General features: G+C 47.0%; 1 protein-coding gene across 4 annotated transcripts; it reads left to right on the top strand.

The window, feature by feature from the left end:
* The first annotated feature begins 3,918 nt into the window (after window positions 1-3,918).
* Zbtb43 (zinc finger and BTB domain containing 43) lies at window positions 3,919-24,554 on the top strand. 4 transcript variants are annotated; one of them, XM_076928540.1, is made up of 4 exons: window positions 3,919-4,107; window positions 8,029-8,089; window positions 10,799-10,860; window positions 20,508-24,554. In XM_076928540.1, exons 3-4 carry the CDS (start codon window positions 10,803-10,805, stop codon window positions 21,932-21,934), a joined length of 1,485 nt encoding a protein of 494 aa, XP_076784655.1. In that variant the 5' UTR covers window positions 3,919-4,107; window positions 8,029-8,089; window positions 10,799-10,802; the 3' UTR covers window positions 21,935-24,554. The 4 variants fall into 4 exon arrangements, with proteins under 4 accessions (XP_076784655.1, XP_034351893.1, XP_034351895.1 ...); XM_034496002.2 differs by lacking the exon at window positions 10,799-10,860 and having other exon boundaries at window positions 3,957-4,107; XM_076928541.1 differs by lacking the exon at window positions 10,799-10,860 and having other exon boundaries at window positions 3,977-4,107; window positions 7,966-8,089.
* Window positions 24,555-27,498: the final 2,944 nt, after the last annotated feature.

The raw sequence follows: 27,498 nt of genomic DNA, 5'->3' as shown, positions 1-27,498 counted from the left end.
TACAACCTTCCCAATGTCTACTATTGACCCCTTCTCAGATTCCTCTTCCCATTGAATCAGGATGGAAAGCCTTATCTAACGTATATCCTGTTGTACGAGGTTCCCTTCTTTTCTGATATGTGGGTGCAGTCCTGTAGCATAGTGCTAGTGACTGTTCAACCCTAGTATACACTGAAAGCACCTAGTCACACAAACACAAGTGGCCAGCCAGGGAAGACAGGGTCTTAGTGTTTTCTCCTCAGCTGTGATGTTCTGATGCACTCTAAATGCACCTTATACTGAAATAGGCCATAATGATTACTTCTTACGTACAGGAGAAACTCACACTGACATAACACAAAAGCTTGGGGTCAACTGATGTATTGTTCTCAATAGGTCGATATAGCCACATGTCCAAGACTGTCGTGAAAGGGCCCTTTGAAAGTAGAATGTGCTTCCCTACTCTTTGACTTTGGACTTATCTTGGCTTGAATTGGACACTCAAATATTAGCAAAGAAAACACAAGAGAAGGCTTAAAGTGCTAGACCCTCCGACTGGTCAGGAGAGCAGCTCCTGGGCTGGTGATGTCCCTTTAGGCAGAGTCTGCCTGAATGAATTCATTTGGAGTAGAACTGGCTCACCTGCAGAGAGAATCTAAGCTCAGATAGTCACAGCTCAAGATGTATAGATATAGAGGTGGAGGTGGATGTAGCTATAGATGCAAATGTGTACATATACATATGTAAGCATATATACATATATGTGAAACTATATATATGTATAATATATATGGTTGTAACTCAACTAGTAGTGTGCTTGCCTGACATACATGAAGCCCTGGGTTCAATCCTCAGCACTGCATAGACTGGACATAATGATTCATGCCCCTGATGCCAGCACTTAGGACACAGAGGCAAGCAGTTCAAGGTCATTTTCCTCTATGTAGCAAGTAGAAGCCAGTCTGAAGACCTTGTCCACAGATAAATGAACACATTCTTGTTGTCACCCACCACCTTGGAGTTAACAACAGCTTCTTGATAGACTTCCTTTTTGTCTTTGTGGTCCTTTCATGCTGAAACTAGTCCAGGGTGGTTCTTGCTAACCAGAAACATTGAGGCTCTCAGCTGAACAGCACAGCTAAAGTTTCATGCACTGTTGGAGCACACTCCCAACCTCCTTAGGAGATGGTCATCCTTTTAAATCCCATCCATTAATATTTCTGTTTGAAAAGGCTTATCAATTGAAAATACATTTGGCTACAAGCAAATAAGGAACATACTGGGTAGGGAGAGGAATCTATCGATTTAAGTGGCCTTTACAAATGAAACTAACTTAAGGGGCTGGAGGCACCACTCAACAGTTAAAGCATTTCCTGGTCATTCAAAGGACCCAGGGTCAGTTCCCAGAACCCAGTGTTGGGTGGTTCACAACTGCCTGTAACTGCAGCTCTAATGAATCCAATACCCAATCCACGGGCACATACACACAATTTTAAAACTGTCAGGTATATCTTGAAAATAAATATTTGAAGATAATAACTTCGAACTTCACTCAAACCCCATATGTGATCATTGTAAGACAATGGAGTGAGAACCTCCTTTGGGAAGCCCATACCCGTGCTCTCGGTATGTCTTACTTTCTTCTCAAGTGCCTCTCTGTCTCTTAAAGTCTGTCTTTAAAACATCTTTTAATAACTACTCTGGGGCCAGTGAGATGAGTCATCAAATAAAGCACCAAACCTGACGACCTGAGTTCAATCCGGGAGACCCTCATGAAAGGAGACAACCAGCTCTCATAAGTTGTCCTCTGACCTCAGCCCCACACCGTGACACAGGCACTCATACACATAAACACGCAATAAATGATGCAATGCTAAAGAAAAAAATCTTTTATTTGGGTTCAAGGTAGGTGTTCTAGCCTCCCCTCCCTCCTTCCTTTTTTTTTTTTTTTTTTTAAACCAATTAAGACACACGACCTCCAGCAATGCTGCCAAGAATTTCCCTAGGAACTATGAGGTCAAATCAAAACAGTTTGTTCGGGGAGCCGCTGTGGCTCTCTGAACCTGGGGAAGCTCGACTGAGCTCTGTCTGGTCTCTTGGATGACTCAGACTTGGCCCAAACCATCTCGGTCATCTCATGATTGGCTGATGGTACTGGATCAGGCAGTGCCTGTGATCAATTCCTTGCCACAAGTAGACAAAAGAGGATGAACACGTAGAGGTCACTGCGGGAGGATTCGGAGAAAGTGTTTTTGAGTGTAGAGTTGAATATACTCCTTAAATGATCCACCACTTTTCTCAGTTTTCTTCCCGGCTCCAAGCACACCTCAAGCTGGGAACTTCAAGCATCAGTAAACGCACACCATATGACAAGGACTAAGGCAGGCAAATCAAGAAGACTGAGACGGAGTGTAGCCTTCCAGATGACGCCAAGCAGCTGCCCCGATTCTTAACTGCTTTACCAACAGTTCAGGTTGACTCAGAAGTATCTAGGTAGCCCAAGTCAGCCTCATATTCGAGCTTATCCTCCAAGCCATCTCTCCAGCCCCAGGTTTTTTTGGTTTTTTTTTTTTTTGTTTTGTTTTTTAAAGGATTTGTTTATTTTATGTATACGAGTACTTTATTGGCTTGTATGCCTGCATGTCAGAAGAGGACATCATATCTCAGTATGGATGGTTGTGAGCCACCATGTGGGTTCTGGGAAATGAACTCAGGATCTCAGGAAGAGCAGCCAGTGCTCTTAACGTCCGAGGCATCTCTCCAGCCCCAGCCCCATTTTTTTTTTTATCTGCGTGTGTATTTGTGTGTCTGTTCACGCAGATGTAAATATACAGATGTGTGGGTAGTTGTGCAGATCAAAGGATAACTCCTAGTGTCGTTATCAGTAATGCCATCTACTCCTTTTCGGCAGGTTCCCAGTTCTGAAACTCACTGATCCCTGCCTCCGCAGCACTGGCATTAAAATCCTGCCACCACACCTGTTGTTTTTATATGGTTCTGCGAACTGAATTCAGGTCCTCAAGTTTGCGATGCTTTGCAGAGGATTTACCAACTGAGCCATTCCTTTAATCCCCACATTTTTTCCCCTAGCAAGATGTTCTGCACCTGTTCCCAGTTCTGTGCTTCAGTATTTGTTTTCTTCCGTTTTGTTTCCCCGAACTTTTTTATTTTTTTTAAATGTGTATGCGTGTTTTGCCTGCATATGTGTCTGGGTACTGTTTGCCTGCCCGGTGTCAGTAGAGGCCGGAAGAGGGAAACAGATGCTCTGGAACTGGAGTTAAGGAGGTTGTGAGCCACTGGGAATTGAACCCAGGTCCTCTGGAAGAGAAACGGGTGACTTTAACCACTGAGCCATTTCTCCAGCCTCCCAGAATTTCTTTGAATAATTCTCTTCGAGAGTCCCAGCCTCCTCTCTGAATACGTCTGAGTTCCAGAGCCCAAGAAGTAGGCGTGCACCCCTGGGAAACTGTCTGACCTAAGACATAGACATTAACAAACATGTATCTGGTCCAGCCGGAGTATCCACCCTACATCAACTATGGGGACACATCCTTGCAATCCCGATACTCAACAGATGCAGGTACGAGTGGATTTAAGTCCACCTTAAGCTACACAGTGAGTTCAAAGCCATCTTGAAATTTTATTACTTTTTTATTTTGGTGTGTGTGTGTGGGGGGGGGGGGTTGAGCGTTCATTTACCATACTTCGCCTGTTGAGGTTAGTGTATATCTTGCAAGAGTCAGTCTTCCACCACGGGTTTCAGAGATAGAAGCCAGGCCATAAGGCCTGGCAACAAGCGCCTTTACACGCTGACCTGTCTCTTAGGTCTAAAGAGCTACGAACTTGAAATTAGATCGCTCTTCGAGACCATTGCGCAGACGCCAGCCCCCTGAGCCAGTTCTCTTGAAGCCCCGCCCCAAGAGGACTCCTGGAGCATGCGCACACCACAGAACCGCCGACACGCCTCCGGAAGCACTGGCAGTTTCGGGGGCGGGATCAGAAAGCGTATCCGAGGGGCGAGAGGCTCGGGCGGAAGTTGTCCCCGCGGTGGCGGCGGAGAATAAGGCCTTCGTACGGCAACGGGGACGCTCCGGTAGGCTGGAGCTACGGGCACGGAGCCGTCTTGAGGTACGGCAGGGTGGGGAGGCTGGGCGCTCGCGCGGGAGGTCGCGGTCGGGGTCACGAGTGTTCGCGACACGGGACACTGCGCTCCCTCCGACGGCGGTGATGCGGGACCGTGCTAGTGACTCCGAAGCCCCAGCGCCCCGGCTTAGAGTCCTGCGGCCTCCCGGGCGACCTCCTGGCCAAGGTCACCCTGCAGCAGGTGCACGGCCGGCTGGAGCGCTTGGGGAATCCGCCCCCGGGGCGACCTCGGGGTCGAGCCACCCACGCGCGAACTGACGCCGCGAAGGAGAACCTCGCTGCTCTGACTTTCGCCTCTTTGTCAGACCGTTGTCACCTGTTTTTTGTCCTCACCTGGCCTCTTGTCAGCTGGAGTTTACACTTTGCATCTCTGGTGCTGACAGCCTTTGGACTTTGTTTTTTACCTCTGTCTCCTCCGGGCTTCAGTGTTTTTTGACCCTACTTCTGCCCCCTCGGGACGCCCTCTGGTTGAGCCCGAATGTCACACCGACTTCTTGGCCATTTGTCTGTCTGTCTGTTTGTTTGTGTGTGTGTGTGTCTGTCTGTCTCTGTCTCTGCCCCCCCCCCCCCCCCGTGTGTGTGTGTGTGTGTGTGTGCGCTTGTGTCTCTCCCTCCCAACTGGGTTTGTTTAGGCAGGGCGGGCCTTGCCTGGACCTCTGAGCTATGGAGGTGACTCATGACCCTGTGAAACTCCCCTGCCCAGGCAACATTACCGGTGGCCTGATTACAGTCTGGTCTCCGTTCTGACAAGTGTCACCAAACCTAACAAAGTGTCAGGAGCTACTGGCCTTCACAGTGAAGGCCCATCTCAGGATCTAGGCAATTTAATGAATCTTGAACTTCTCTTCCCAGTGGTTTACACTGGTCTCCATAACTCTTTGCTCTTTCCAGGAACCCCAGGTGGCCTCCAGGACTGTTTGGAACTGCTCTGTTTAACCAGGCCGGCATCTACAGGCTTAGGAAGGACCAGGTTTCCATCTGCCTTTGAGACCTTTAACTTAGCACAGTAGCAGTTTCTAGGAGCAGCTTAGTGAAGAACTTAGAAACCTAATAGGAATTCATTCCCTGCTTGTTTCCAAAGTACTGTCTGAGACAGAGACACTGTAGGGACGAACACTGAAACTTTTGGAGTGGAGTATCTGGGATAGACAGGACATGAAAACATAATTTATCAAGTGCCAGAGTCAAGTAGGCTGCTGTTCAGTGGATACAGAGTTTTAAGAGATGGTTTGTGCACAGCAGTGTGAATGATGCCATGTCAACATGACTAAACTGTGGTTTGGAACATTTAGTTGAATCCCTTGTAGTGATGCAAGCCAAGCCCTTCATGGCAGCAAGTTCAGCTGAAGCTTAGAAAGCAGATTGGGACCCCGAGTTACTTTAAATCTTGTGGCAGCAGTTTTCACCTCCCTTCCCCCTGGCCCTTTGGAGTCAATGCAGAGATCTACTGAGGGGCAACCTGAAACACATTTGCTTTGACATGCGAAGAGCTTGTACAGCTGGAAAAATACTCCTTTATTAGAGTAAAAGTGGCCTGTTCTTTTTTCATAGGCAAGGCCTTTTTGGGTTTTGGGGTTTTTGTTTGTTTGTTTTTTGTTTTATAACCTTACTTGCCTTTAAGGTCATTTTTCAAGCATTTGGTTTTTTATTTTGTTTTTTGTTTGTTTGTTTGGTTGGTTGGTTAGTTAGTTTGGTTTTGGTTTTTGCTTTTTTGAGACAGAGTTTCTCTGTGTAGCCCTGGCTGTCCTGGAACTCATTCTGTAGACCAGGCTGCTCTTGAACTCAGAGATCTGCCTCCCAAATGCTGGGAATAAAGACCTGTGCCACCATGCCTGGCCTTGTTTTGTTTTTTGTTTTTGAGACAAGATTTCTCTATACAGACAGGCTGGCCTCAAACTCTGAGATACTCCTGCCTCTACCTCCTGAGTGCTGGGATTAAAGACTTTTGCCATGGTGCCTGGCTTCAAACTTTGTAATATGTCTAACAGTTGACTTACTATTTATTGTATTTCACTGACTCTTAGATGCCATCAAGTGTTTTCTGTTTCACCAAAAGAAACATTGCTTGGAGTGGAATTTATTCCCAGCACTTGGACTTCTTTATCGTAATTAAAAACACTTTGAATAAAGTGTTTAAAGAATAAAATCTCTGCACACTGTATTGGTCTTAGAACCGGAAAAACATAAACAAAGATCCATCAATTAAAGTGCCCATGAAACGGACGGGCTTTCTGAGATGTTCCAAGTCCCACTCTTTTGAATACAGTCTGCTTCAGAGTTGCATCCATAGTTCTTCCAAGTGGAGTCACCCTTTGTGTCATCAGAAACATTCATCTTGCCAGGAGTGCTTTAGTCATGACCTCAGTAGCCACAGCTGTTAAAACTGTAACATACATCCCGCCTGGTGTAGCCCAGGGTAGCTCCCTGAACTCCGATCCTCCTACTTTGACCTCCCAAGAGCTGGGTTTTCTATATGGGCTGCCAGCTCCAGCTGTCATTCCGAACTGTAAGGAAACGAATGTTCCTACTGGGCTGCTTAGCTAACCCAGTTAGCTCACCAAACCCCTCAAGAGTGGGTCTCAAAATTCTTACAGACGTAGACAACATGCTGCCTTGGTTTTCTTCCCTAGCAGAAGTCCTTTCCAGGGGTGTAACGCATGTCATTAACAGTAAACTGAGGGAAGTAAGTGTCCTTAGACTCAGCTGCTTTAAAGGCAGTGGGAACTGACCAGAACACTCTGACCCAGTATTGAGGTTTTGGGGAAAGGGGCAACAAATGGGTAGACCACCTGGAAAGCTGGTGAGGAGTGGAGGCCAGAGTTGGATGGGAAGGAAACAGTAACAGGGGTCCTGGGAAGCAACCTACTTCAGGGAGCTTTCTCCAGGGTTTCCACACCTTTGAAAGGTTTGGAGATGAGGTGGGCCACTGAGGCAGATTATTCTTTGGGGTAACATATTCTAAAAGAGTGACGAACTGTACAGGTAATGTAGACACTAGCATGGCAGAGGCTGAGGAGAGCATGAGAACCATGGCAGACAGTCCCTTAGTAGTGTGAGGAGGAAGGAAGGAGATTGACAAGTTTCTCTTTGGCTCTGTGTTGGTTGATTCTGGGATTAAGTATGAGTTGATTAATAAGCATCTTTCCTGACCTGCCATTCTTGGTTTGACCAGACAGGAAGGCAAGCATCTATAGAAACACATCACTTTAGTTCAGGAATTGTCACACAGTACAAAATGGCCTGGTCCTGCTCACACTGCCTTGACAATCTGGGTTTGATCCTTAGCTCCCAAGGTAGAAGGAGAGGACAAGTTGTCTTCTGACCTCCATGTGTGCTGTGTGCCAGCTCCAAGGCTGACACAACACAGGAAAACAAGTTAAAGTGTAATAAAACTTTATTTAAAAATACTACAGAAGCAGAGGCCAAGAGCTTCTAGAATGAAAATTCCTAATTAAAATTTTTGCTTTGATGGAGTCTTGCTGTATAGCTCAGGCTGGCCCTTGCATTCTGGGATGACTTTGACTGGCCAGCAGCAGCCGTAATCACTGTCTGCTCCTCATACTATTCATCAGGGAGGCACATGTACACACAAGTTCCCTTTGTAATAAGATTTACTTTTATTTGCATATGTGAGTATGTGCATGTATACCATGTGTATTGGATACCTCCGGAGGCCAGAAGTTGGACCCCCTGAATGAAGCTGATGTTATAGGCAGTTGTGAGTCAGTTGACATGAGTCTTGGGAACTGAACTCAGGTCCCCTGGAAGAGCAGCAAGAACTCTTAACCAGTGAGCATTCTCAAACCCAGCACCTTAAGTTTTCAATGTGATTTTTCCTTTCAGAAATGAGTGTGATTTAATTTAAAGCAAAACTGAGAAATGCATTCTCTGTCTGTATTCACTCAGACCGCTCTTTGATGGCCATGGCATAAGGAACATTATCCTGGGAACGAAGCTTTGCTCTTGGGTAAGCTACACATTTACTAAAAAGGTATTCTTAGGACTGTATGTTGTAATAATTTCCTATCAGCAAAAACAATGTAGTTTTTCAAGTTTTTTTTTTTTAACTTAAAAATGTGTTTGTTTGTATGTGGGGATGTTTTGTCTCATGTGTGCCTGTACAGAATGGATGTGCCTGGTGTTCACAGAGGCCAGAAATGGGCGTCAGATCACCTAGGACTGGAAATAATTGAGAGTTGACATGTAGGTGCCAGGAATCGAACCTGGGTCCTCTGAAAGAGCAGCCAGTGCTCGTAGCCATGCTCTAACCCCTTGCCAAGCTTTTTTGGGGGCTAGATTAGATGATTCCTCTGAAGAGAAAATACTGTACATTTTAAGGCTTCTCACTGGTCCTTCATTTCAGAGAGAAGTTTCTGCCAAATGATTTTTTTTTTACTTATAAAACTATTCATTAGAGTTGGAGTTAAACTTCTGAGGTTCCCCCCATCCCCCACCCCGGACTGCTACTGTGGCCTGAGCAGGTGTTGTCATGTGAGCTTCTGCTTGCTCTCTGAACCCAGTAGGAAGTTGAGGCTCTAAGGTCCTGGCTTACCGGCTGTTTTGTGGATGCAAGGCATTTGACAAACAAGAATAATTTTGGTAGGCGCAGGGTGTTGGTATTTTCTACATTTGTGCGGGCTTAAAATTTCCTAAAGCAACATTTCCTGTGCTTACTTGTGCCTTCTACAGTGAGTATGCAAATCACCATATGCTCTGATTAAATACATCCCTAGAGGGCTTCAGTACAGGAGCTGGTAGGTCTGCCTCCCAGTTTCCTTACTGTCTCTGCTCTTTTAGGGTGTTTAGTCCCTATTGAAATGGTGTCTGAGATTTGATACATAATTTTCTTAGCTGAAGAATAAATAGTGTCTACTGCTCAGCTCATCAGCATGGAGAGGTGATAGAGGCAGTCTGATTCAAGGGAGTCTTCAATACAAGGCCCTTTGCCTTCTGCATTATTTTGATTTTATTTTAATTTTTATTACACTTTTATTTACTTTATATGTGCATGGGCCTGTGCCCACCACATGTGGAAGTCAGAAGACAACTTGTGAAAGCCAGTTCTCCACCCACCATGTGAGTCCTAGGGTTGAACTTGGCAGCGGGCCCCATTCCTCACCGAGCCCTGTCGCCAGCTCCTGTCTCCGCTTTTAAAAGCCATGTAGTAGCCGCTGGGTGCTGGTGGCGCACATCTTTAATGCCAGCACTCGGGATGCAGAGGCAGGTGGATCTCTGAACTGAAGGCCAGCCTGGTCTACAGAGTGAGTTCCAGGACAGCCAGGGCTACACAGAGAAACTAAGGGGGGACGGGGAGGGAGCCGGGGAGCATATAGCTTCTATAAATGATGAATGAGTTGGGATTGGCGTAATTAGTTTAGAAGAATCATTATTGCTGTTGGCACTTTGAAACTATGTGAAAGTGACATAAAATTGTTTGCTCATACAAGTCTGATGTTGACAAATACCCTGAAGATTATTAATGGTTTGCTCATAATCTAAATTAGCTGATACAGTGGTACTTGCCTTATAATTCCATCACTCAAGAGGCTGAGGCAGGAGAATTGCCCAAGTTTGAAGCTATCCTGAACAGCATAATGAGACCTTGTTTCACAGTAAGGATTATTTAAATAATTTGTGAAACATACTGGTGCTTGCCTTCCCTTCTGTCTTACTGCACCCCATCTCTCAGACTCTGATTGGCCTGAATATGTGCTTTGTCTTAAGTCTCACTACTTCCTAGTAGATGACCTTGGGCAAATGGGTTGGCCTCTTGATCTTGCCGCAGTAACTATGAAGGGTTGTTTCGAGCAGGACCAATGAGGTAGAGCTTGTCAAGTGCTATGTGTGCAGAGTCTGGTACAGTGTCTGTGTGAAACATTCTATACACAAGCTGCTTCTCTGTCTGTGGAGGTCACCCTTCACAGACTGAAAATGTAAAGGGAGGGCCAGAGAGATGGCTCACTGACTCAGAACACATCCTTCTCTCGAAGAGAGGATCAGTCCCCAGCACCCATGTTGGGTAGCTGCCTGGAACTCCAACTCCTAGGATCTAGTACCAGCTTCTGGTCTCCAAAGGTACCTGCATTCACATGTACAAACTTATGCATAGACACATGGACACATGGTTTAAAATACAATAATCTTTTTTTAAAAGAAGGTAACTATTGCTCTTGCATAGACTTTCTTGCCGTCCCCTAAGCAGTGCAGTCTGACACTGTTTACACAGCCTGTCAGGAAGTATGAGTGATCTTGAGATGGTTCAAAATATTCTCTTTTTTTTTTTTGGTTTGGTTTGTTTTGTTTTGTTTTGTTTTGTTTTGTTTTGTGAGACAGGGTTTCTCTGTATATCCTTGGCTGTCCTGGAACTCACTCTGTAGACCAGGCTGGCCTCGAACTCAGAAATCCGCCTGCCTCTGCCTCCCAAGTGCTGGGATTAAAGGCGTGCGCCACCACCGCTGGGCGGCTCAAAATATTCTTAAAGACATGAGCAGGCGGCATGTGACTATGCATCATTTTCTTCAGAGGGCTTGAGCATCCGCAGGTTTTGATATTTGAGGGGTAGTCCTAGAACCAACTTCCACAAATACTGTGAGACGATTGTGTTTGTGTCCATACTTACATATGTATAAATGATCAGATTTTCCTAGTTACCCAATGTTGCATTGACTTTTCCTAGGGAGATGCGATCCCAGATAGGGCACCAAGGACTATTCCACCAAAGGCCAACTTGTCGAACCAGTGAGTGTGTGGGGCTTGCTTACAGAGCGTGGGTGAGGGGCTGTTACAGGACATGGGTAAGCGCTACTCCAGCATGGCCGATGACCTCTAGGAAGCAGCCTTATGGAGTTCCCTCTCACCTCCAATAGTTCATTTGGGGAGTGAGGGGTGGGGTCATGAGGGAGAAATAGCTGAAGCCCCTAGATGGGCTTGGACCCTCCCTCATTCATGTGCTAAGGAGTGTCAACAGCTCCCTTACCGTAATCCTGCCTGTCAATGTGTTGATAGCCATGGCTACCCAACCAAGGTATTTCCTACAAAATGGTAAAACAGTGTACAGTACCCAGTCACAAATCTTCACAGTTGGCATTGGCAGTTGGGTGTGGTGGCATGCACCTGTAGTCCCAGCACTCAGGATGCTGAGGTGGGAGGATTGGGAGTGTGAGGCTTTCACAAAGCAAAACTGAGCATATGTTTTCAAAAAGAAACAATTGGACATTGGCACCTCAGTTTACCTTGCATTATTCTGTAAAATAATTTAATAGAAACAGTTCGTGGGCTGGAGATGAAGCCTAAGGCTGCTTGCCTAACATGTGAAGCCCTGGGCTTAGCCCCTACTATCTTAAACCCACTGAGCATTCAGAGGTCTTTTTTAGTATATTCACATATTCATGCATATTCTTCTCTACAACTGAACTGTAGGATTTCTGATCTCCCTGCAAGATAGCCAGTTCTTTTTTAGGTTGGAGTGGGATTGAGACAGGGTTTCTCTGTCCTAGATTTGCTTTATAGATCAGGCTAGCCTCAGATCACAGAGATCTGCCTGCATCTGCCTCTGCCGGAACTAAAGGTGTACACGGGCCATCATGGCTGGCAAGACACTCAGTTGTTAACCACGTCCTGCTTTTCTCTGCCTCTAGCTTCTAACTGCAACTGATCCACTTTGTATGTCTTGAACTGTCTTGTAATGGAATGTTTGAGATATGAACTCAGAAATCCTCCTGCCTCTGCCTCCCAAGTGCTGGGATTAAAGCCACCATGCCCGACCTCTCTTGTTCTTTATTATGCTGATTGTAAAAAAAAAAAAAAAAAAAATCCCAGAGCTTGCTGCATGCTGGACCAGCAGCTTTCTTTGCCCTGGCTTCTTCCCAGGGTTCACAGCCCTCTTTCCTCCTGCCAGGTAATCCTTTAGATGGGATGTGCTGTGTCTCTGTAGTTGTTCTTCAGTGTCAGTCGTCCGCGCTAGATGTCCGACCGCAGCCCAGAACAGACCACTCCAGACCACACAGTTCCAAGGGAGATAGGGCAAAGGTGGGGGGAAGAGGATGGAAGAAGAGGGAAGAGGAGGAAGAAGAGAAGTAGAGGTCGGCCATGACCATGTGGAGAGAGAGAGGAAGGGGGGCAGAGAAGCTAGAGGCAAGAGAGTAAGAGGGTAAGAGATTAAGAGAGAATACTAACATTCCCCCATTTTGGTTTAATTAAAAAAGAAAAATTAGAAAGCAGTGGACAGGGTCATCGTGATATCTAGCTACTTCCTGCTGGCATTGGGGTGACGTGTCTCTAGGGGGAACCTAGAAGAACGGGTATGGGGGATGTTTGTCCGGTCTTAGGAGAGTTGGCTGTTTCCTGCTGTCCAGGGTCTATGGAGCATCTGAGGATAGGTCCGAAGGAACAGGTCCAGTAGAAGCAGCTGTGTGTGTGACAGGAGATAGAGCATCTGGGGGTTGCTTCTCTGGAGCTGTTCTGGATGTACCTGGACTTGACAAGATGTAGGGAATAAGATTAAGTACATTTGGGAGAAAGAAAAAAATTTCTAAGATATATATTTGAAACCCAGAGGGAATAGGTAGTAAGTGGGAACTTTAGGCAGATGTACTTATCTGGATGGCATCTTTATTTGGTCCGTGAGAGGTAGATCTGAGTGGGTTTCATGTAGCTTGTAAGTTTACAAAAGAGATAACAGCATGAGTTAACAACAGGAGCAGTCTTTAAGATGAACCTTTGCTGGACCGTACAGTGGAATGTTTTATTAGAGTTAGGCAAGTTTATAGGAACTCAGATAATATTAGGACAGTGGCATAACAAGAAGAGGAATTATGAAGCATTTCATTGATGGCAGCTGAGGTTAGGTAATGAGGTAACAGATAATATCTGTGAAAACCTAGCTGTCAATGTAATTAGAAGTCTGAGAAAGAGTAAACAATAATCTACCAGTTATATATTATTTTAAAAAATGACAGAGTCCACTAGCCAACAGTTCCCGTGGTCTCCATAGTCTCTTGGGTGAAGTCAGTTTGGCTTTCAAGCACAGAAGATGCAGGACTTTTTTTTTCTGTGGAATGGATACACATGACATGAGAAATGACTTACCTTGGTTTAGCCAAGTCATTTGACTCAGGGCATTCAATTTTGTCCACTGTGTTAGTGACAGTATCATCACATACAATCCAGGCTGTATCTTCTAGGTGTCCAAGTCTTCTGAAACCATCTTGGGTCAACTGTTAGAGGCTTTGGGAATTCTGTTGGCCATAAACTTAAATATACTTTAGCAGACTTCTGACAGGATTGAGAGCCATGAAGATTAATTGTAACTGAATAGAATTTAATAGCAGTAGTAAAAATCTATTAAGACAGGATAGGAAAGAGTCTTAAGTAACTTTGGCAGGTTGTATAGGTAGAGAAAAGCACATTTTTGTATTAGCAAAGAAACATTTGGCTAGGACCAGAATAAGAAAGCTGGCAACAGTGGCATACGATCATGCTTCTGGCATGCGTCTGGCGGGTTGTGCTATGGGCCAGCAGCTGAGGGCATAGGTACTGCAGGTCAGGTCCGTTGTGGCGGCAGGGTAGGACTCCCTACTAGCAGCCGGAAGTCACTGCCCAGTGCCTCTGGCGGCTAAAGAGTCTGCAGTGGGCCAGGAAAAGCAGGCACAAGTCCCGTAGTACAGCACCATTCATGTTAGCTGCGCTTATGGCGGAAGGCACCACTAACACTCACGTTACAGGTCCTGGGCGGAGAAAGAGAGAGCCTTCATCGAGTGCGTGACCAGCCAAGCCCTTTGCCTGGGTGGTTGCACACGTGGGGAAACAAGTCCCAGAGAGGGTCCCTGGCAGAATGTAGAGGAAGAGAAGGGGAAGGGACAAAGGTACAGAGAAGCAAGAGAGTAAGAGATTAAGAGGGTAAGAGGATAAGAGAGTAAGAGAGAGAGGAGGGGCCGGGTGGTGGTGGCGCACGCCTTTAATCCCAGCACTTGGGAGGCAGAGGCAGGAGGATTTCTGAGTTCGAGGCCAGCCTGGTCTACAGAGTGAGTTCCAGGACAGCCAAGGCTAAACAGAGAAACCCTGTCTCGAAAGACCGCCTCCCCCCCCCCCAAAAGAGAGAGAGAGAGAGAGAGAGAGAGAGAGAGAGAGAGAGAGAGAGGGAGGGAGGGAGGGAGGGAGGAGGCAAGTAGCCCCTTTTATAGTGGGCCAGGCCTACCTGGCTGTTGCCAGGTAACTGTGGAGGTGGAGTTTAGACAGAATACTAACATTCAACACACAATTTTATTGTTTTAATTGTTTCTGCTTTAGGCTTTTTGTATGATGCTGTTAATGGACGTATGCGCTTTGTATGGACATTGTGTTCTCTTCTGTTGAGTATGCCTAAGAGTAGAATTGCTGGTCTGTATCCTTGTTTGTCTGAGAAACTTCCAACCCCCTTTCTGCGGTTTTTATACTATCCATGCCTACCAGCAGTGTGCATAGGGCTCTGTTCTCCACAGGACACCACTGACAGTTGTTAATATCTCTTTATTTTTTGTGCCATTTTAGTGGGTGAGAAAGGGGTCCCTTGTAGTTTTCATAGTTTTAGGGGCTGGGGGAGGTGTATTTTTCATGCCATTTTAGTGGGTGAGAAAGGGGTCCCTTGTAGTTTTCATTGTTTAGGGGCTGGGGGAGGTTTCTGGGCTTGGAACCAGGTGTCTGGCACACGGCTGGCAGGCACTCTGCTGTCGCTGAGTGCTGTTCATGAGGGTCTCGCCCTATGGAGAAATGCCTTGTGGAATCCTTGTTCACCTGGCTTTGTTGCACTCAATTCAGGTTATCATAGTAATATGATAGCAAATACTGATTGTGTGTAGTCTCTCTCTCTCTCTCTCACTCGCTCTCTTTTTGATGGTACCACTATGGCTCACTGCCCACCCCCCAATTCTGTAAATCCCATCTCTGTTTTCCAGACATACTGTTTTTATTTCTCAAACCTAGACTACATTTGATAAGGCCTTGCAGTTAGCCCCAACTTCAGACTTCCTCCTGCCTTAGACCAACAACACATTAACCTCACAACACCTAATCTAACATACTTGATGCTGCCTCAGCCCTTACGTTTAATGCTGAGGTTCAGTGGTGTAATATCATTTCATTCTGTTACCATGATAAAACCCTGTCTAAATGTAATTTGGGAAGAACTTACACTACCAGGTCACACCCCGACCAGGAAGGGAACACAGGGTAGGAACCATGGAAAACTGCTTATGCTTATTGGCTCACTCTCCAGCTCAACCGGCTTATGCTCTGTAGTTACTTAAGCAGCCCAAGACTTTCTGCCTAGGGATGCTGCCACCTACAGCAATTAGTAATCCAGGCACTTCCCCACAGCCACAAGCCAATCTGATTCAGGTATCGCCTCTCAGCTGGGTCTAGGTTGCAGAGACAATAAAACCTAACTAGGACACCGCCTCTAGCAAACAAGATGAGATGTCACTGCTTCTCTGAAGATGGATTGCTGGGGGCAGGAACTTGAGGTGCTAGTCAGTGTATCTGATGTCTTAGAGCCTGTGGCTCACATCTCAGGATCTCGGAGTTCTGCTCGTGCTTCATATTACTTGGATAACTTTAGTAAATGCCTGCTATGTGAGAAGAATGCGAGCCTGTCTTGATGTCTGGTGCCTCAGACTTCATAAGACAGCACCCATGTGCAACCCCACCCTGGTTTCTTCCGAAGGTGTTTCAGGCTTTGCCTTGCATGACTATTGGCGTGTCTGTCTCCTCTGCCAGGTTATAGCCTTGTAAGAATGACAGTGCTCTTCTTGACAGTCTTAGTCACCCACACTTTGCATGCAGCTGCTTTACTGGCTTTTAGTGAGTCTTGGAGACAGCAGCTATAGTTTGAACAAACTATAGCCACTTTTGAGTGTGTTTACAAGTTCAGAAATGACGGAGCCAGGCCACATCCATCCATCCATCCTCAGAGACAGGGTCAGGTACCACCTTGACACAGCTAAACATGCATGGCCTATCTCATACTCACTTCTGGCCTCACAGTCCTGCCTAGGCTTTTGTGCTGAGCTCACAGGTGTGCCCCTCTGTGCCCAGCTTAGAATTAACTGTGAGCTCAGATGCATTAACTACAGCATTGAAGTTGAGCCAACACTGCAGCCATCCACCTGGGGTTCCAGTTTCCTTTAGCAGAGACTGTCTCCTTGATGAAACAATTTTAAGGCAATCCAGGAAGCTCAAGGAACCTTTTACTAGAATGGGTGGGAACAGGACAGGTAGACTGAGCCTCAGGAGCTGCTGGAAGGACGGTGATGAATGAGAAAGAGAAAGAGGAGGGTAAGAAAGCTTAGGATCAGAACAAGCATGCTTTTGGATTTAGACAGAAAGGTAGAAAAATAGACGGGATGTTTGAAATTCTGCAAACTGTAGCTACAGTGAGGGAGGAGCTTTTGTGCTGTGTATATTGTCTCCATAAAGGGCAATTATTCTTCCCATCTCCTTAGCATATCTTTTTGTTTGTTTGTTTGTTTTTTGTTTTTTGTTTTTTCGAGACAGGGTTTCTCTGTGTAGCCCTGGATGTCCTGGAACTCACTCTGTAGACCAGGCTGGCCTCGAACTCAGAAATCCGCCTGCCTCTGCCTCCCAAGTGCTGGGATTAAAGGCGTGCGCCACCACCGCCCGGCCCATTTCAACTTTTAAACACTTCCTTTCGAGCTCTGTTGTCTGGCTTCAGGAGACAAATCAGTTTCACTGGCAGGCATCTGATGCACAGTGATCTGTCTCCCACTATTTTACTGGGGTCTTGGGAACCGGAGCAGCGAGACTTCATTCTGAGAATGCCCACTAGATGTGCTTTACTTACTGTGGCCAACCTTCAGGGCTGCTGCCTTGAGTTTGGCTCTCAGGGTCTGTAACCATGGCAAGTGGGCCATGGCTGAGGTCTGGCAGGCAGGATGAACACATGCCCTGGGGCTGTCTGGTTCAGCACTGTTGAGAAGGCTAGCCCCACCCCCAGCATCTACAGACAGTGAGCTGAGCAGGGTTAGGGTACATGAGTAACACTGTTAATGGGTAACACTGTTAATGGCGTTCACCACCACCACCACCACCACCACCGCCGCCCAGCCTCCTTAGCATATCTTAAAGGGTATCATCTGCTTCCTTGCAGTGGTGATCTCCTGGCAAACCCACTTAAATTGACTATTAAAGGAAAGGACAATAGTATGTAATGTTTAGAATGTCTTATCTCTACCCATGGCCTGGGTTTTATATTGTTTTAATCTAGAGGTAGTAAGTAAACCCCCAATAACCTCCACCCACTTCTCTTTCATACGGTGTTTTAACCCTGAAGGAGGGGCAATTGTGGTGCTTTCCTATCTTAAAGTCCGGATATTCTCAGCATGGTCCAGAGTTGATCTTGAAGGGAGTCTGACCTCCAAGTAGCAATTCTGTGATCACAAAACAGCTATTGTGATATTGCACTCCTGCTTCTGTTGGAGCATTGTTCTTACCCTTTCCAAACCAGCGTTCTGCTGTGGGGAGAAATGCCTAGAGGCTCTCTACCCAGATGATGCTCTACAGTTTACATAGACACCTGTCCACCATGCAGATTCATGGGCCGCTTCCCTTTTACAGACTAGGCACCTAAACAGTTTTATGCTCTGTTAAGTTATTATGCAATGTTTTGGGATAATAAAACCATAAAGCAGTGCTTTGTCCAAAAAGCATGGTTTTATCTAAACACTATTAATGACTGGCCTAGCATTCTAGTCTCCTTGGAGGAGGCCCGGTGATAGGAAAAACTCGTGGCCTTTGGAGTTAACACTGACCTGGTTTTATCTCTCTGCTTAGTTAAAACAAGCTTTTAACTTTAGGAAAGCTTGAATAACTGAACATAAGAACAGCAAGCCCTGGGCTGGTGAGATGGCTCAGCCATTAAGAACACTGACTGCTCTTCCGGAGGTCATGAGTTCAAATCCCAGCAACCACATGGTGACTCACAACCATCCATAATGAGATCTGATGCCCTCTTATGGGGTATCTGAAGACAGCTACAATGTACTTACATATAATGCATACAGACATACATACATACATACATACCTTTAAAAGAAAAAAAAAAAAAAAGAACAGCAAGCCCTGCATTTACAGAATAATTGGAAGGCTCAGGGAGGGGACTGGTCTGGAGCTTAGTGGCAGAGGAGGAAAAGGGGAGAGCCAAGCCTGGTGATGCACTCTTTTAGTCCTAGCACCCAGGAGGCAGAGGCAGGCTGGGCTCTGTGCTTTTCAGTCTGGTTTACAGAGCTTCAGGTTAGCCAGGACTACAGGGGGAGAGGGGTAGGGAGATGAGAGAGAGTGAGGTGCCAGACTTGTTAAGAGCAAGTGTTTGTTACAAACACCTCAGTTTCTTCACTTATCATCTCTCCTGTCTCTCAAGCATGACTTCTGAAAAACTGAAGGATGGTACAAGGGTTATAAGGAAGATTTTTAAGAACTACTGTAAGTGATGGCTCAGTTGGTGAACTGCCCAGCAAACATGAGGACCCGAGTTCAATCCCTCGCACTTACATAAACAGCTGGAGTGGTGGTGTGTGCTTGTAGTCCCAGCACTGGGGAGGCAGACAGGCTGGATCTTTTGGGACTGAATGGCTAGCCAGTCTGGAGGTTGTCTTAACATCACAAATGAAAGCCCCAGAGAAACAGATTAATGCTGACCTCTGGTCTACCTGCACATAAGGTCCTACCTCCACACACTCACATTAAAAAATAATCATATAAACTAAGTTGCTTAAAGAAGAATGGCTTTTGAGCTTTGTTTGAGTTGTCTGGCTCTTTATATGTTACTCAGAAAGCTTGGTATTTATGGATGATTGGTTTATAGTATTAGATCAAGGTGATACATGGCAGTGATAGATGGGGTGGGTGGGGGTTAGGAAGAGTGTATGCTCATGGGTGCACTCATGTGTCTTTGGTCACTCTCACCTGCATATTGAGCCTTCCCTCACTTCTCCAGGGGCTCCCCCATTACGCCAGTCCAGCCAGCTTGCTCCAGGGATCCATCTCCACCAGAATTACAGGCGGCCAGCACACTCAACCTACATTTACATGGGGGCTGGGGATCTGAACTCCCAGACTCATACTTTGCAGAGGAGTACTTTCCCCTCTGAGCCGTCTCCCCAGCCTTTACTCTAGGTGTTCCTGTGTACTTTAATACACTGCAGTCAGAGCCACCAGCAGGACTTCAAGACAAGGGAGCCAGTCCTGCGTGCAACTGTCTCATGCAGTATCCACCGGATGTTTCCAGCAGCAGCACAGGCTGTCCTTACTGTTTTCTAAGTCTAGTAGCAGGGATAGTAGCAACTTCCTAGTAGGTCTGTAAGTCTTTCAGCAGTATAGAAACAACCAGATAGAAACCTCGCTTTGCTCATGTCGGAAGTCCTCACCTCCGTGACCCCAAGACTGACCTGCACTGCTCAGCAGAAGTGAGTGTTTCCTAGTGCTAAAGACCGAGTCTATTACTTTTCTGACTGTGTGAGGCAGCGTCTCCCTCAGTTCTTCCTGAACTCGAGTCCTGTGCTCCCGTTTTGTGTCTATACATGTGCACGCATACAAGCGTGTGTGTGTGTGTGTGTGTGTGTGTGTGTGTGTGTGTGTGTGTGTAAGCTGTGGGTCATCCTCTTGTTCTCTGCTGTATTTTTTGAACTTGGAGCTAACTGGATTGTCTAAAGTGGCCGGCCAAGAGCTGGGGTGAGGGGATCCTCCTGTCCTTACCCTGAAGCAGTAGGGATTGCATCCGTCAGCTGCCACACCCATCCTTTTACCTGGACCCTGGGGAACCAAGCACTTGTCCTTTGCTTATGGGACTGTGATCTGGTTCATTCCTGTCAAAGAACCTTTGCATGGCCATTTCTGACTTCCCACAATTCAGTTCTTTCTTTTCCTCTCCTTTTGGAGTGTACATGGAGGTGGAGCTTAGAGAGCCGTACGATTGAGCATACCCCAGCTACACCCAGCCTCCCACTATACTGTTGTTCCTTCCTCAGCTTTGGTAAATGTGGGGAGTCCATGGATTATAGTTGAGTTATTTTGATAAGATTTGTGTTTGTTTTAATTAGCAACAGTTTGTTTTGCTGAAAGAATTTTTGGGCTTGGAGATACATTCACTGTAAATTCTGTCGTCTCACAGACAGGGCAAAATAGAGAGTTGCTGTTGGGGGTGGGGGGAGCTCTGACTTTGGGAACCCTCAGCTTCTGCAGGTGATCTCAGGGGACTGACGCCGATGGGTGAGTGCTCAGAGGCAAGGGGACTTGATGGAACCTGGGGACTTGTCTTAGTGTTTTTAGTACTGGGTGAGGACGTAGATGGGCTTCTTCAAGGCTGGGGTTGCTACTGACTTCTCTTTCTCTTGCAGCACTAAACAAGATTGGTGATGAAATGGAGCCTGGAACGAACTCTTTTCAAGTAGAGTTTCCAGATTTTTCCAGCACCATTCTGCAGAAACTAAACCAGCAGCGCCAGCAAGGACAGTTATGTGACGTCTCCATTGTTGTCCAAGGCCACATTTTCCAGGCACACAAAGCCGTTCTTGCTGCCAGTTCACCCTACTTTTGTGACCAAGTACTCCTGAAAAACAGTAGGAGAATTGTTTTGCCTGATGTGATGAACCCAAGAGTGTTTGAGAACATTCTTTTATTTAGCTACACAGGACGCCTTGTCATGCCTGCTCCAGAAATTGTTAGTTACTTAACAGCAGCCAGCTTCCTCCAGATGTGGCATGTGGTGGACAAGTGTACCGAGGTTCTGGAGGGAAACCCCACTGTCCTGTGTCAGAAGCTAAACCATGGCAGTGACCACCAGTCTCCCAGTAGCAGTAACTACAACGGCCTGGTGGAGAGCTTTGAGCTGGGCTCTGGGGGCCACACAGATTTCCCCAAAGCCCAGGAACTGAGGGATGGCGAGAATGAAGAGGAGAGCACCAAAGATGAGCTGTCATCTCAGGTCACCGAGCACGAGTATTTGCCCAGTAACTCATCCACGGAGCATGACCGGCTGAGCACTGAGATGGCCAGCCAGGACGGGGAGGAGGGGACCAATGACAGCGCCGAGTTCCACTACACCCGGCCTCTGTATAGCAAGCCCAGCATCATGGCTCATAGGCGCTGGATCCATGTGAAGCCTGAGCGCCTGGAACAGGCGTGGGATGGCATGGATGTGCACGCTGCCTACGATGAACACCAGGTCACCGAGTCTGTCAATACCATGCAGACGGATCATGGGGCCCAGCCTTCGGGAGCGGAGGAGGAGTTCCAAATTGTGGAGAAGAAAGTGGAAGTAGAGTTTGACGAGCAAGCAGAGGGCAGCAGCTATGACGAGCAGGTGGACTTCTATGGCTCCTCCATGGAAGAGTTCTCTGGAGAAAAGTTGGGTGGGAATCTCATTGGACACAAACAGGAGGCTGCCCTTGCCTCAGGCTACAGTGAGAGTATTGAAATGGCGATGGGAATAAAGGAAGAGGCGTCTCACTTAGGATTCTCAGCCACCGACAAGCTGTATCCCTGTCAGTGTGGGAAGAGTTTCACGCACAAAAGTCAGCGAGACCGACACATGAGCATGCACCTTGGGCTTCGCCCATACGGCTGTAGTGTCTGCGGTAAGAAATTCAAAATGAAGCACCATCTTGTGGGCCACATGAAAATTCATACAGGCATAAAGCCTTATGAGTGTAATATCTGTGCAAAGAGATTTATGTGGAGGGACAGTTTCCACAGGCATGTGACTTCTTGTACCAAGTCCTATGAAGCTGCAAAGGCTGAGCAGAATACAACTGAGGCTAACTAAAAATAGGGTCTGGCCCTTGAGTGGCATGCACAAAAATAAACTATGGTAATTAATGCAAATCTGGGCACAGATGATGCGTGCCACTTGCTATTATGAGAGAGGCTTAAAAAAAAAAGGAAGATATTTCTGAAAGACCAGCTCTAAGTAGGCCAATTAAAAGATTTAATTTCTCAAATCTGTATGTTCTCATCCTGGCCTAGAATGGATGATGGGGATAAGTTCACCCAGTGCCCAGCTGGCAAGACAGCGCTTCCAGCCAGCAGTGGTTAAGGCAGGCACTGGGTGATAGAATCTAACCCACCAGTCCTGCCCAGGTGTCAGTGGCTGACTGTCACCATTGTCCCGAGGTCTTGTTGCATTTTGTTCTCTCCTGGTAGCTGCAGGGCTTCTGGGCTTTGCTTTGGTAGCTGCATCACTGGATGCTGCGCCCCTCAAGGCTACAGCAAGGACTCCTGAGCTGAGCTGTGAGCAGAGCTCTTTTTTGTCTACTTTCATCCGTTCGTTCTAAAGGTTCTAGCTAAAGCCACGGCATTGTTAGACGGAACTTCTGAGTCCAAAGCAGGAGATGCTTTCACCGTGCTGCAGACTCTGGATAAGGCACAATTTTTTGTTTAATTGTAATTGGTTAAGTCTGTGGGTGCCAGAGATAGGTGTTTCTAGTTGGTGTGTTGTCCTAAGCTTCCCTCATTTAATGGCAGGAGACAACCAGTTTGCAGTGACACGTGACAGTGCTGGCTAGCAGTGACCTGTGGCTCCCCTGCCTTAGATCATGGTGCTTCCCAACAAAGGCAGCCAGGGATCACACACAGCTCATGAGGCTGAGCCAGAATGCATGGCTGAGAGTTCCCCGTGAGCAAGACGTTCCCATATTCAGCGAGTAAGAGGCAGCAACTTATAAACAGAAAGCTTGAGAAAGGAATCTTAAAAACACTGGTGTGAGGAGTGCTGTTTGAGAGTTGCGCTCACAGTATTGTCAGTTCTTTGTGAGAGCTGGGGCGTGGCTTCAGAAGGGAGAGGAGCCCTACACTAAGCAACATTATCTACAGATCCGTGTTCCCTGCTCGCAGAGAAAGCTGTCTTTACAAGTCCCAGTAGTTTATGCACACGCTCGCGCGTGCACACACATGTACACACACACACACACACCACCATTATCACCTCCTCACTCCCAAAGGACAAGGCTGCCCTTGAGGTCTGTTCTGCATGGTCAGATGTTTTAGGTTGGAAGGAAAACTTGTGTTGAGAAAGCTTTTAAGAATGTGACAGGCCTGAGGCTCTTGCCGGGTAGGGGTCTAGTGTGCTTTCCTTTACTGGAATAATACACTCTGACCAAAGCAGCTTAGGAGGAAAAGGTTTGTCAGCTCACACTACGATCATTGAGGAAACTCATGGCAGGAACTTGAATATTGACAGTCCAGACAGTTGGCCAGACATGCCCACAGGCCACTCCCTCAATTGAGACTCCCTCTGACTCTAGGCTGTGTCAGAACTAGCTAGACAGTAGGGCAGGGTTTTGCTCCTGAATCATCTGTTTTATTCTTAAAGTTTGGCTTTCTCTAACATGACAGACATTTCTGGCAAAAGCCTCTGATCTTAAGGCTCTGACACGAAGGATGTACCTTTGACCCTTTCCTGGAAAGAGGAAAGAAAATATGGACTCGCCAGTAAATGTTTGTGATCAAGATTACAAAACAGGTATCTAGTTATAAACACTGTATCAGTCTTGGCATACAAAAGCACTTTGTATTAAAACTTTATTATAAGTATAGATGTAGGGTTGTTTTTTTTTTAAAACCTAGAAACTAGGTATTACCTCCTAGTGGTTTGCTACATTCAGATGGTCTCGCAGTGTCTGCCAGTCAGCAGCCCCCTTGTTCCTGAGAAGTGAGTAGAGATGTACAGTCACACTCATGCGCCTCCCACTCGTCACACGACAGGCCAGTGGGTTTAGGGGTGACTCTGGGCTGGGTGAGGGCGAAGTGGTTTTGGCTTCTTAATATTTCTACACTGAGGCACTTAAGCCGTTCTGTTGTCAGAAGCAACCCTCATGTTCACGCCTTCTGCCTGTTGAACAGATCCCCTTGCAGTCTATTCATACAAGAGCTGAGACCCTTGCAGGGAAGAGTTTGGGGGTAAAAGAAACACCATAGGGACACCTGGTCCTCAGGCTGTACTGAGTCAGTACATTGTCATGCTGCTGGCAAAGCTTGTGTCCGGTTGGAATGTGGCAGACCCTGTGAGGAGGGGGCATGTCCGTGGTCCAGAAGGTGAAGATGAAGCTTCTGACCTGCCTTTCCCATTAGAGAGCCTTTCTGGCAGCCTGCCCTGTTACAGTACTAGTCTCTCCCTCTCCACTGCCTTAGGAAATCCTCACCCTTCCAAAAGAGCTTGACTAGTGGTGGGCAGCACTGTCCAGTGTTTCAGGGATTCCAACAGTGGCCCTCCAGCAAGTGTATGTCTCCACTCTGATCCTTGGCTGGGTTTCTCCAGTCCTCATACAAAGGGCTTCAAGGCCCTGCTGGTCGCATTTCATAATCTGCAGGCACCATGCCTTCAGTCCTGGAGACACATGTCACAGGAGCTCCTCTTGTGTTGTGGTTTGCCCTTGTGCTCTCCTGAGCCCTGGCCCATGACCTGGGATTTCTGTTCTCACCCCCTCCGCCCACATTCTTCGAGCCTGCCCTAAAGGCTGCCCTCCATTGCAGGACAGGTTTCCTGAACTCCTCTGACCCTGGGCAGGCTTTTAGCTGTTGGGAAAGCCGCTTGCTACAGTGGGTGGCATACCCTGAGAAGTTGAAGAACATTCTTGGAAAGGTGTATGGGGGCCGAGTCCCCAGGCCGGGGTGGAGCTTTGCCTCACCCACAGATGTGGTTGCTCCCTAAATTCTCAGATACTTTGGGAATGCTGAGGACCTCGGGCCAGGCTACCCTTGGGTTCCTGGGATCTAGACTGCTTTGACTGGTAAACTAACTTTATCCAGTGAATCCTGGGTTGCTTTGGGTTTTGTTTTCTTTTTTTTCTCTCTCTTTACATCGCTATTTACATATTTAAAGGTACTAGTTTGCACACCTACTGATAGTGCCCCGTGGGAAGATGCTGGAACACCGTTTGCAAATGTGATTTTTTTTTCTTTTCTTTTTAAATGTTGCTTGAAGCCTGTGTCACGTCAGTTGCTGCTGCCTCCTTTCTTTTTATGAGGTTCCCGATGTTTCTTCCAGAAAATTATTTTATTTATGCAAGTCAGGTACCGCTTAGGCCACAGACCCATGGGATGATAAGCAGGTTGTCATTAGGTGCATATCATGGATACTTGTGAACCACCTGTGTTTTAGAAGTTAAATAGTTCTTTCTAGAATTGCTGTCTTCAGTGTACAGCGTGGTTTTAATTGAATGTTACTGTTTAATATTTTCTTCTTATAGAAGAGACCATGTCCTTTTGTATGACAAGTTTTAATAAATGTTACCTGTTCATTTTGTACAAAGTCGTGTTGTTTTCACTCACGCCTTGGTTCTGGCTTTTGTAGTCTGATATTAAAGTTGCGTCATCACCTTTCCATACGTAAAGACTACTACAGGAGCTGCAAGTGCCTGACCTCAGGAACGAACGGGTGCCGATGGTTATCTCATCCAATCCCACCTGCCATGACTGTGGAATTTCAAATTTAGACTGCAGGATATTCTGAGTGTTCCCTGGTTCCATCCTCCCCCTGGGAAGAGGTTGACTGGCCCCTTGGCCTTTAGCTTATGGTCAGGAGCCATCAGAGATACCAGGTGGAAAGAGTGTGATGGAGAAGCTAGGGGACTTTACACCTGGCTCCCTCTAGGTGCAGTTTGCCAGTGGACAGCCGCCCCTTCTAAGGCCACAGCTCCAGACAGCTGAGGTTTGGTACCACACCCTCTCCTTGTCCCTTCCAGTTCCAGATCTGACCAGTCTCCCTGCTTTTTGCCAGCCCTCAGGTGCTTCACCACCCTACCGTCTGTTTCTCACTAGGACCTCTGCTGATACTTCGCAAGTTCTCATTTCACAGGACAGCAGTTGGATGGCACGGGGGAGTGGTGCCAAGACTCAAGAGCAGGCCAGTGTGGCTGCCACACACACTAGTGGGCTTCTCTGCTCTGTAATGTCCCCATGTGCCTCAGTCAGTCCTTGCTTTGCCCTCCTGCATCCCTTCTCCCCAAACAGCCCGGCCCTGGAAAGGCAGCAGCCTGCTTCAGAGGCCCCACATACTTCCTAACAACAGCTCATTACCACAGACACTGCTTGTTTTAGCCCATCTTCCCACACAAACCTTCTGTTACCACTGTTTGTTGTGAGCCACCCCCCAGCCCCACCGCCCTGTTGCTGATTTTAAAGCCAGCTCCAGATTGCCTAGACTCAGCCGTCTCTAGGTGGGGAAGTCCTCCAGAAGACCCAGTCTAGCCTCCTTTTGAGGTAAAGGCCTATCCATTCTGGCCATGGACAAACAGCATCTGCATCATGGTGACTCCTCTGGTCCCCTTGCCACCCCTTCCACGAGATCCTGGTAGACAGCAGTGCAGCAGAGGTCACCTGAGAAGCAGCCATGCAGCACACATCATTCCCACCCCAGGGAGGCAGCCTCTTAGAGACAATGGCACATGAGCACAGGGAGGAGATGGGGCGGCAGGAGTGGGAACAGAAGCGGGTAGATGCTAAGGGTGTTATCCACCCAGATGGAGCTTGCAGCACCTGTGCAGGTTTATTTAGCTTCCTTCCTAGTCAGCAAAGGACCGCTTCCCACTAAGCCACCAAAGCATTCCTCGAGACAGTCCTGGTGGCTGGTAGCTGGAAGGCCTGTACAGTCCCATGGACCCAGGGGTCATTCAGCAGCTGGAAACAAGGTAAGCTCAAGCCTGCCATCCTGGAAGTCCTCATGAGGTGAATGACTAAAGATGCTCTTTCTCGGGTAGATACATGAAGAAAAGGGCCTGTCTCATATTACAGTGCTGTGTGTGCTCTCAATGGTAAAACACTTAGCATGAGAGGCCCCACGGCCAGCTCTACAAAACCTAAACAAAGGCCTGTTTGAAAGTGAGGGAAAGTGGGTATGCTGACCCTTTACTGAGAAACCACCGAGGTGGGGATGGGAGGAGCTTGAGGAGCCTCTGGGGTTTTCTTTGAACTAGTTGGTCTAGTTTGAGTCAAAACGAAACAATTTGAGTTTCAAATCTAGGATCACTTTCATTTCTTTGGAGCAGTTGATGGGCCAGCTGAGCCTTGCATGTAGATAGCAGTAGAAGTGGAAATGTCCTGGGTGGGCGAGCATTCAGAATCAATACTGCAGGTCAACGTACAGCTTAAAAATAGTGACTTTACACTCAGGCTCAAGTGATTACGAGTTCTATTTTTTTTTCTTCCTCAATACTCCAGAATAAGAAGCCAGTACCAAAGCTATTAAATGTATTTATAACCTAATAAGATAGTAGTCACTCCCCCGAGGGTTCTAGCCTGCCAAATCCTGCAGCTAACCTTGATGAATGGAAGCTCAAAGCTCCCTCCAGAACTGCCCATCCTGTTACTTTGGGGTCAGCAATGCTGTGATAA

Source organism: Arvicanthis niloticus, chromosome 2 (genome assembly GCF_011762505.2).
Source record: "Arvicanthis niloticus isolate mArvNil1 chromosome 2, mArvNil1.pat.X, whole genome shotgun sequence".
In the NCBI taxonomy this organism is placed as follows: Eukaryota; Metazoa; Chordata; class Mammalia; order Rodentia; family Muridae; genus Arvicanthis; species Arvicanthis niloticus.
This window is presented reverse-complemented; position numbering and strand designations above follow the sequence as displayed.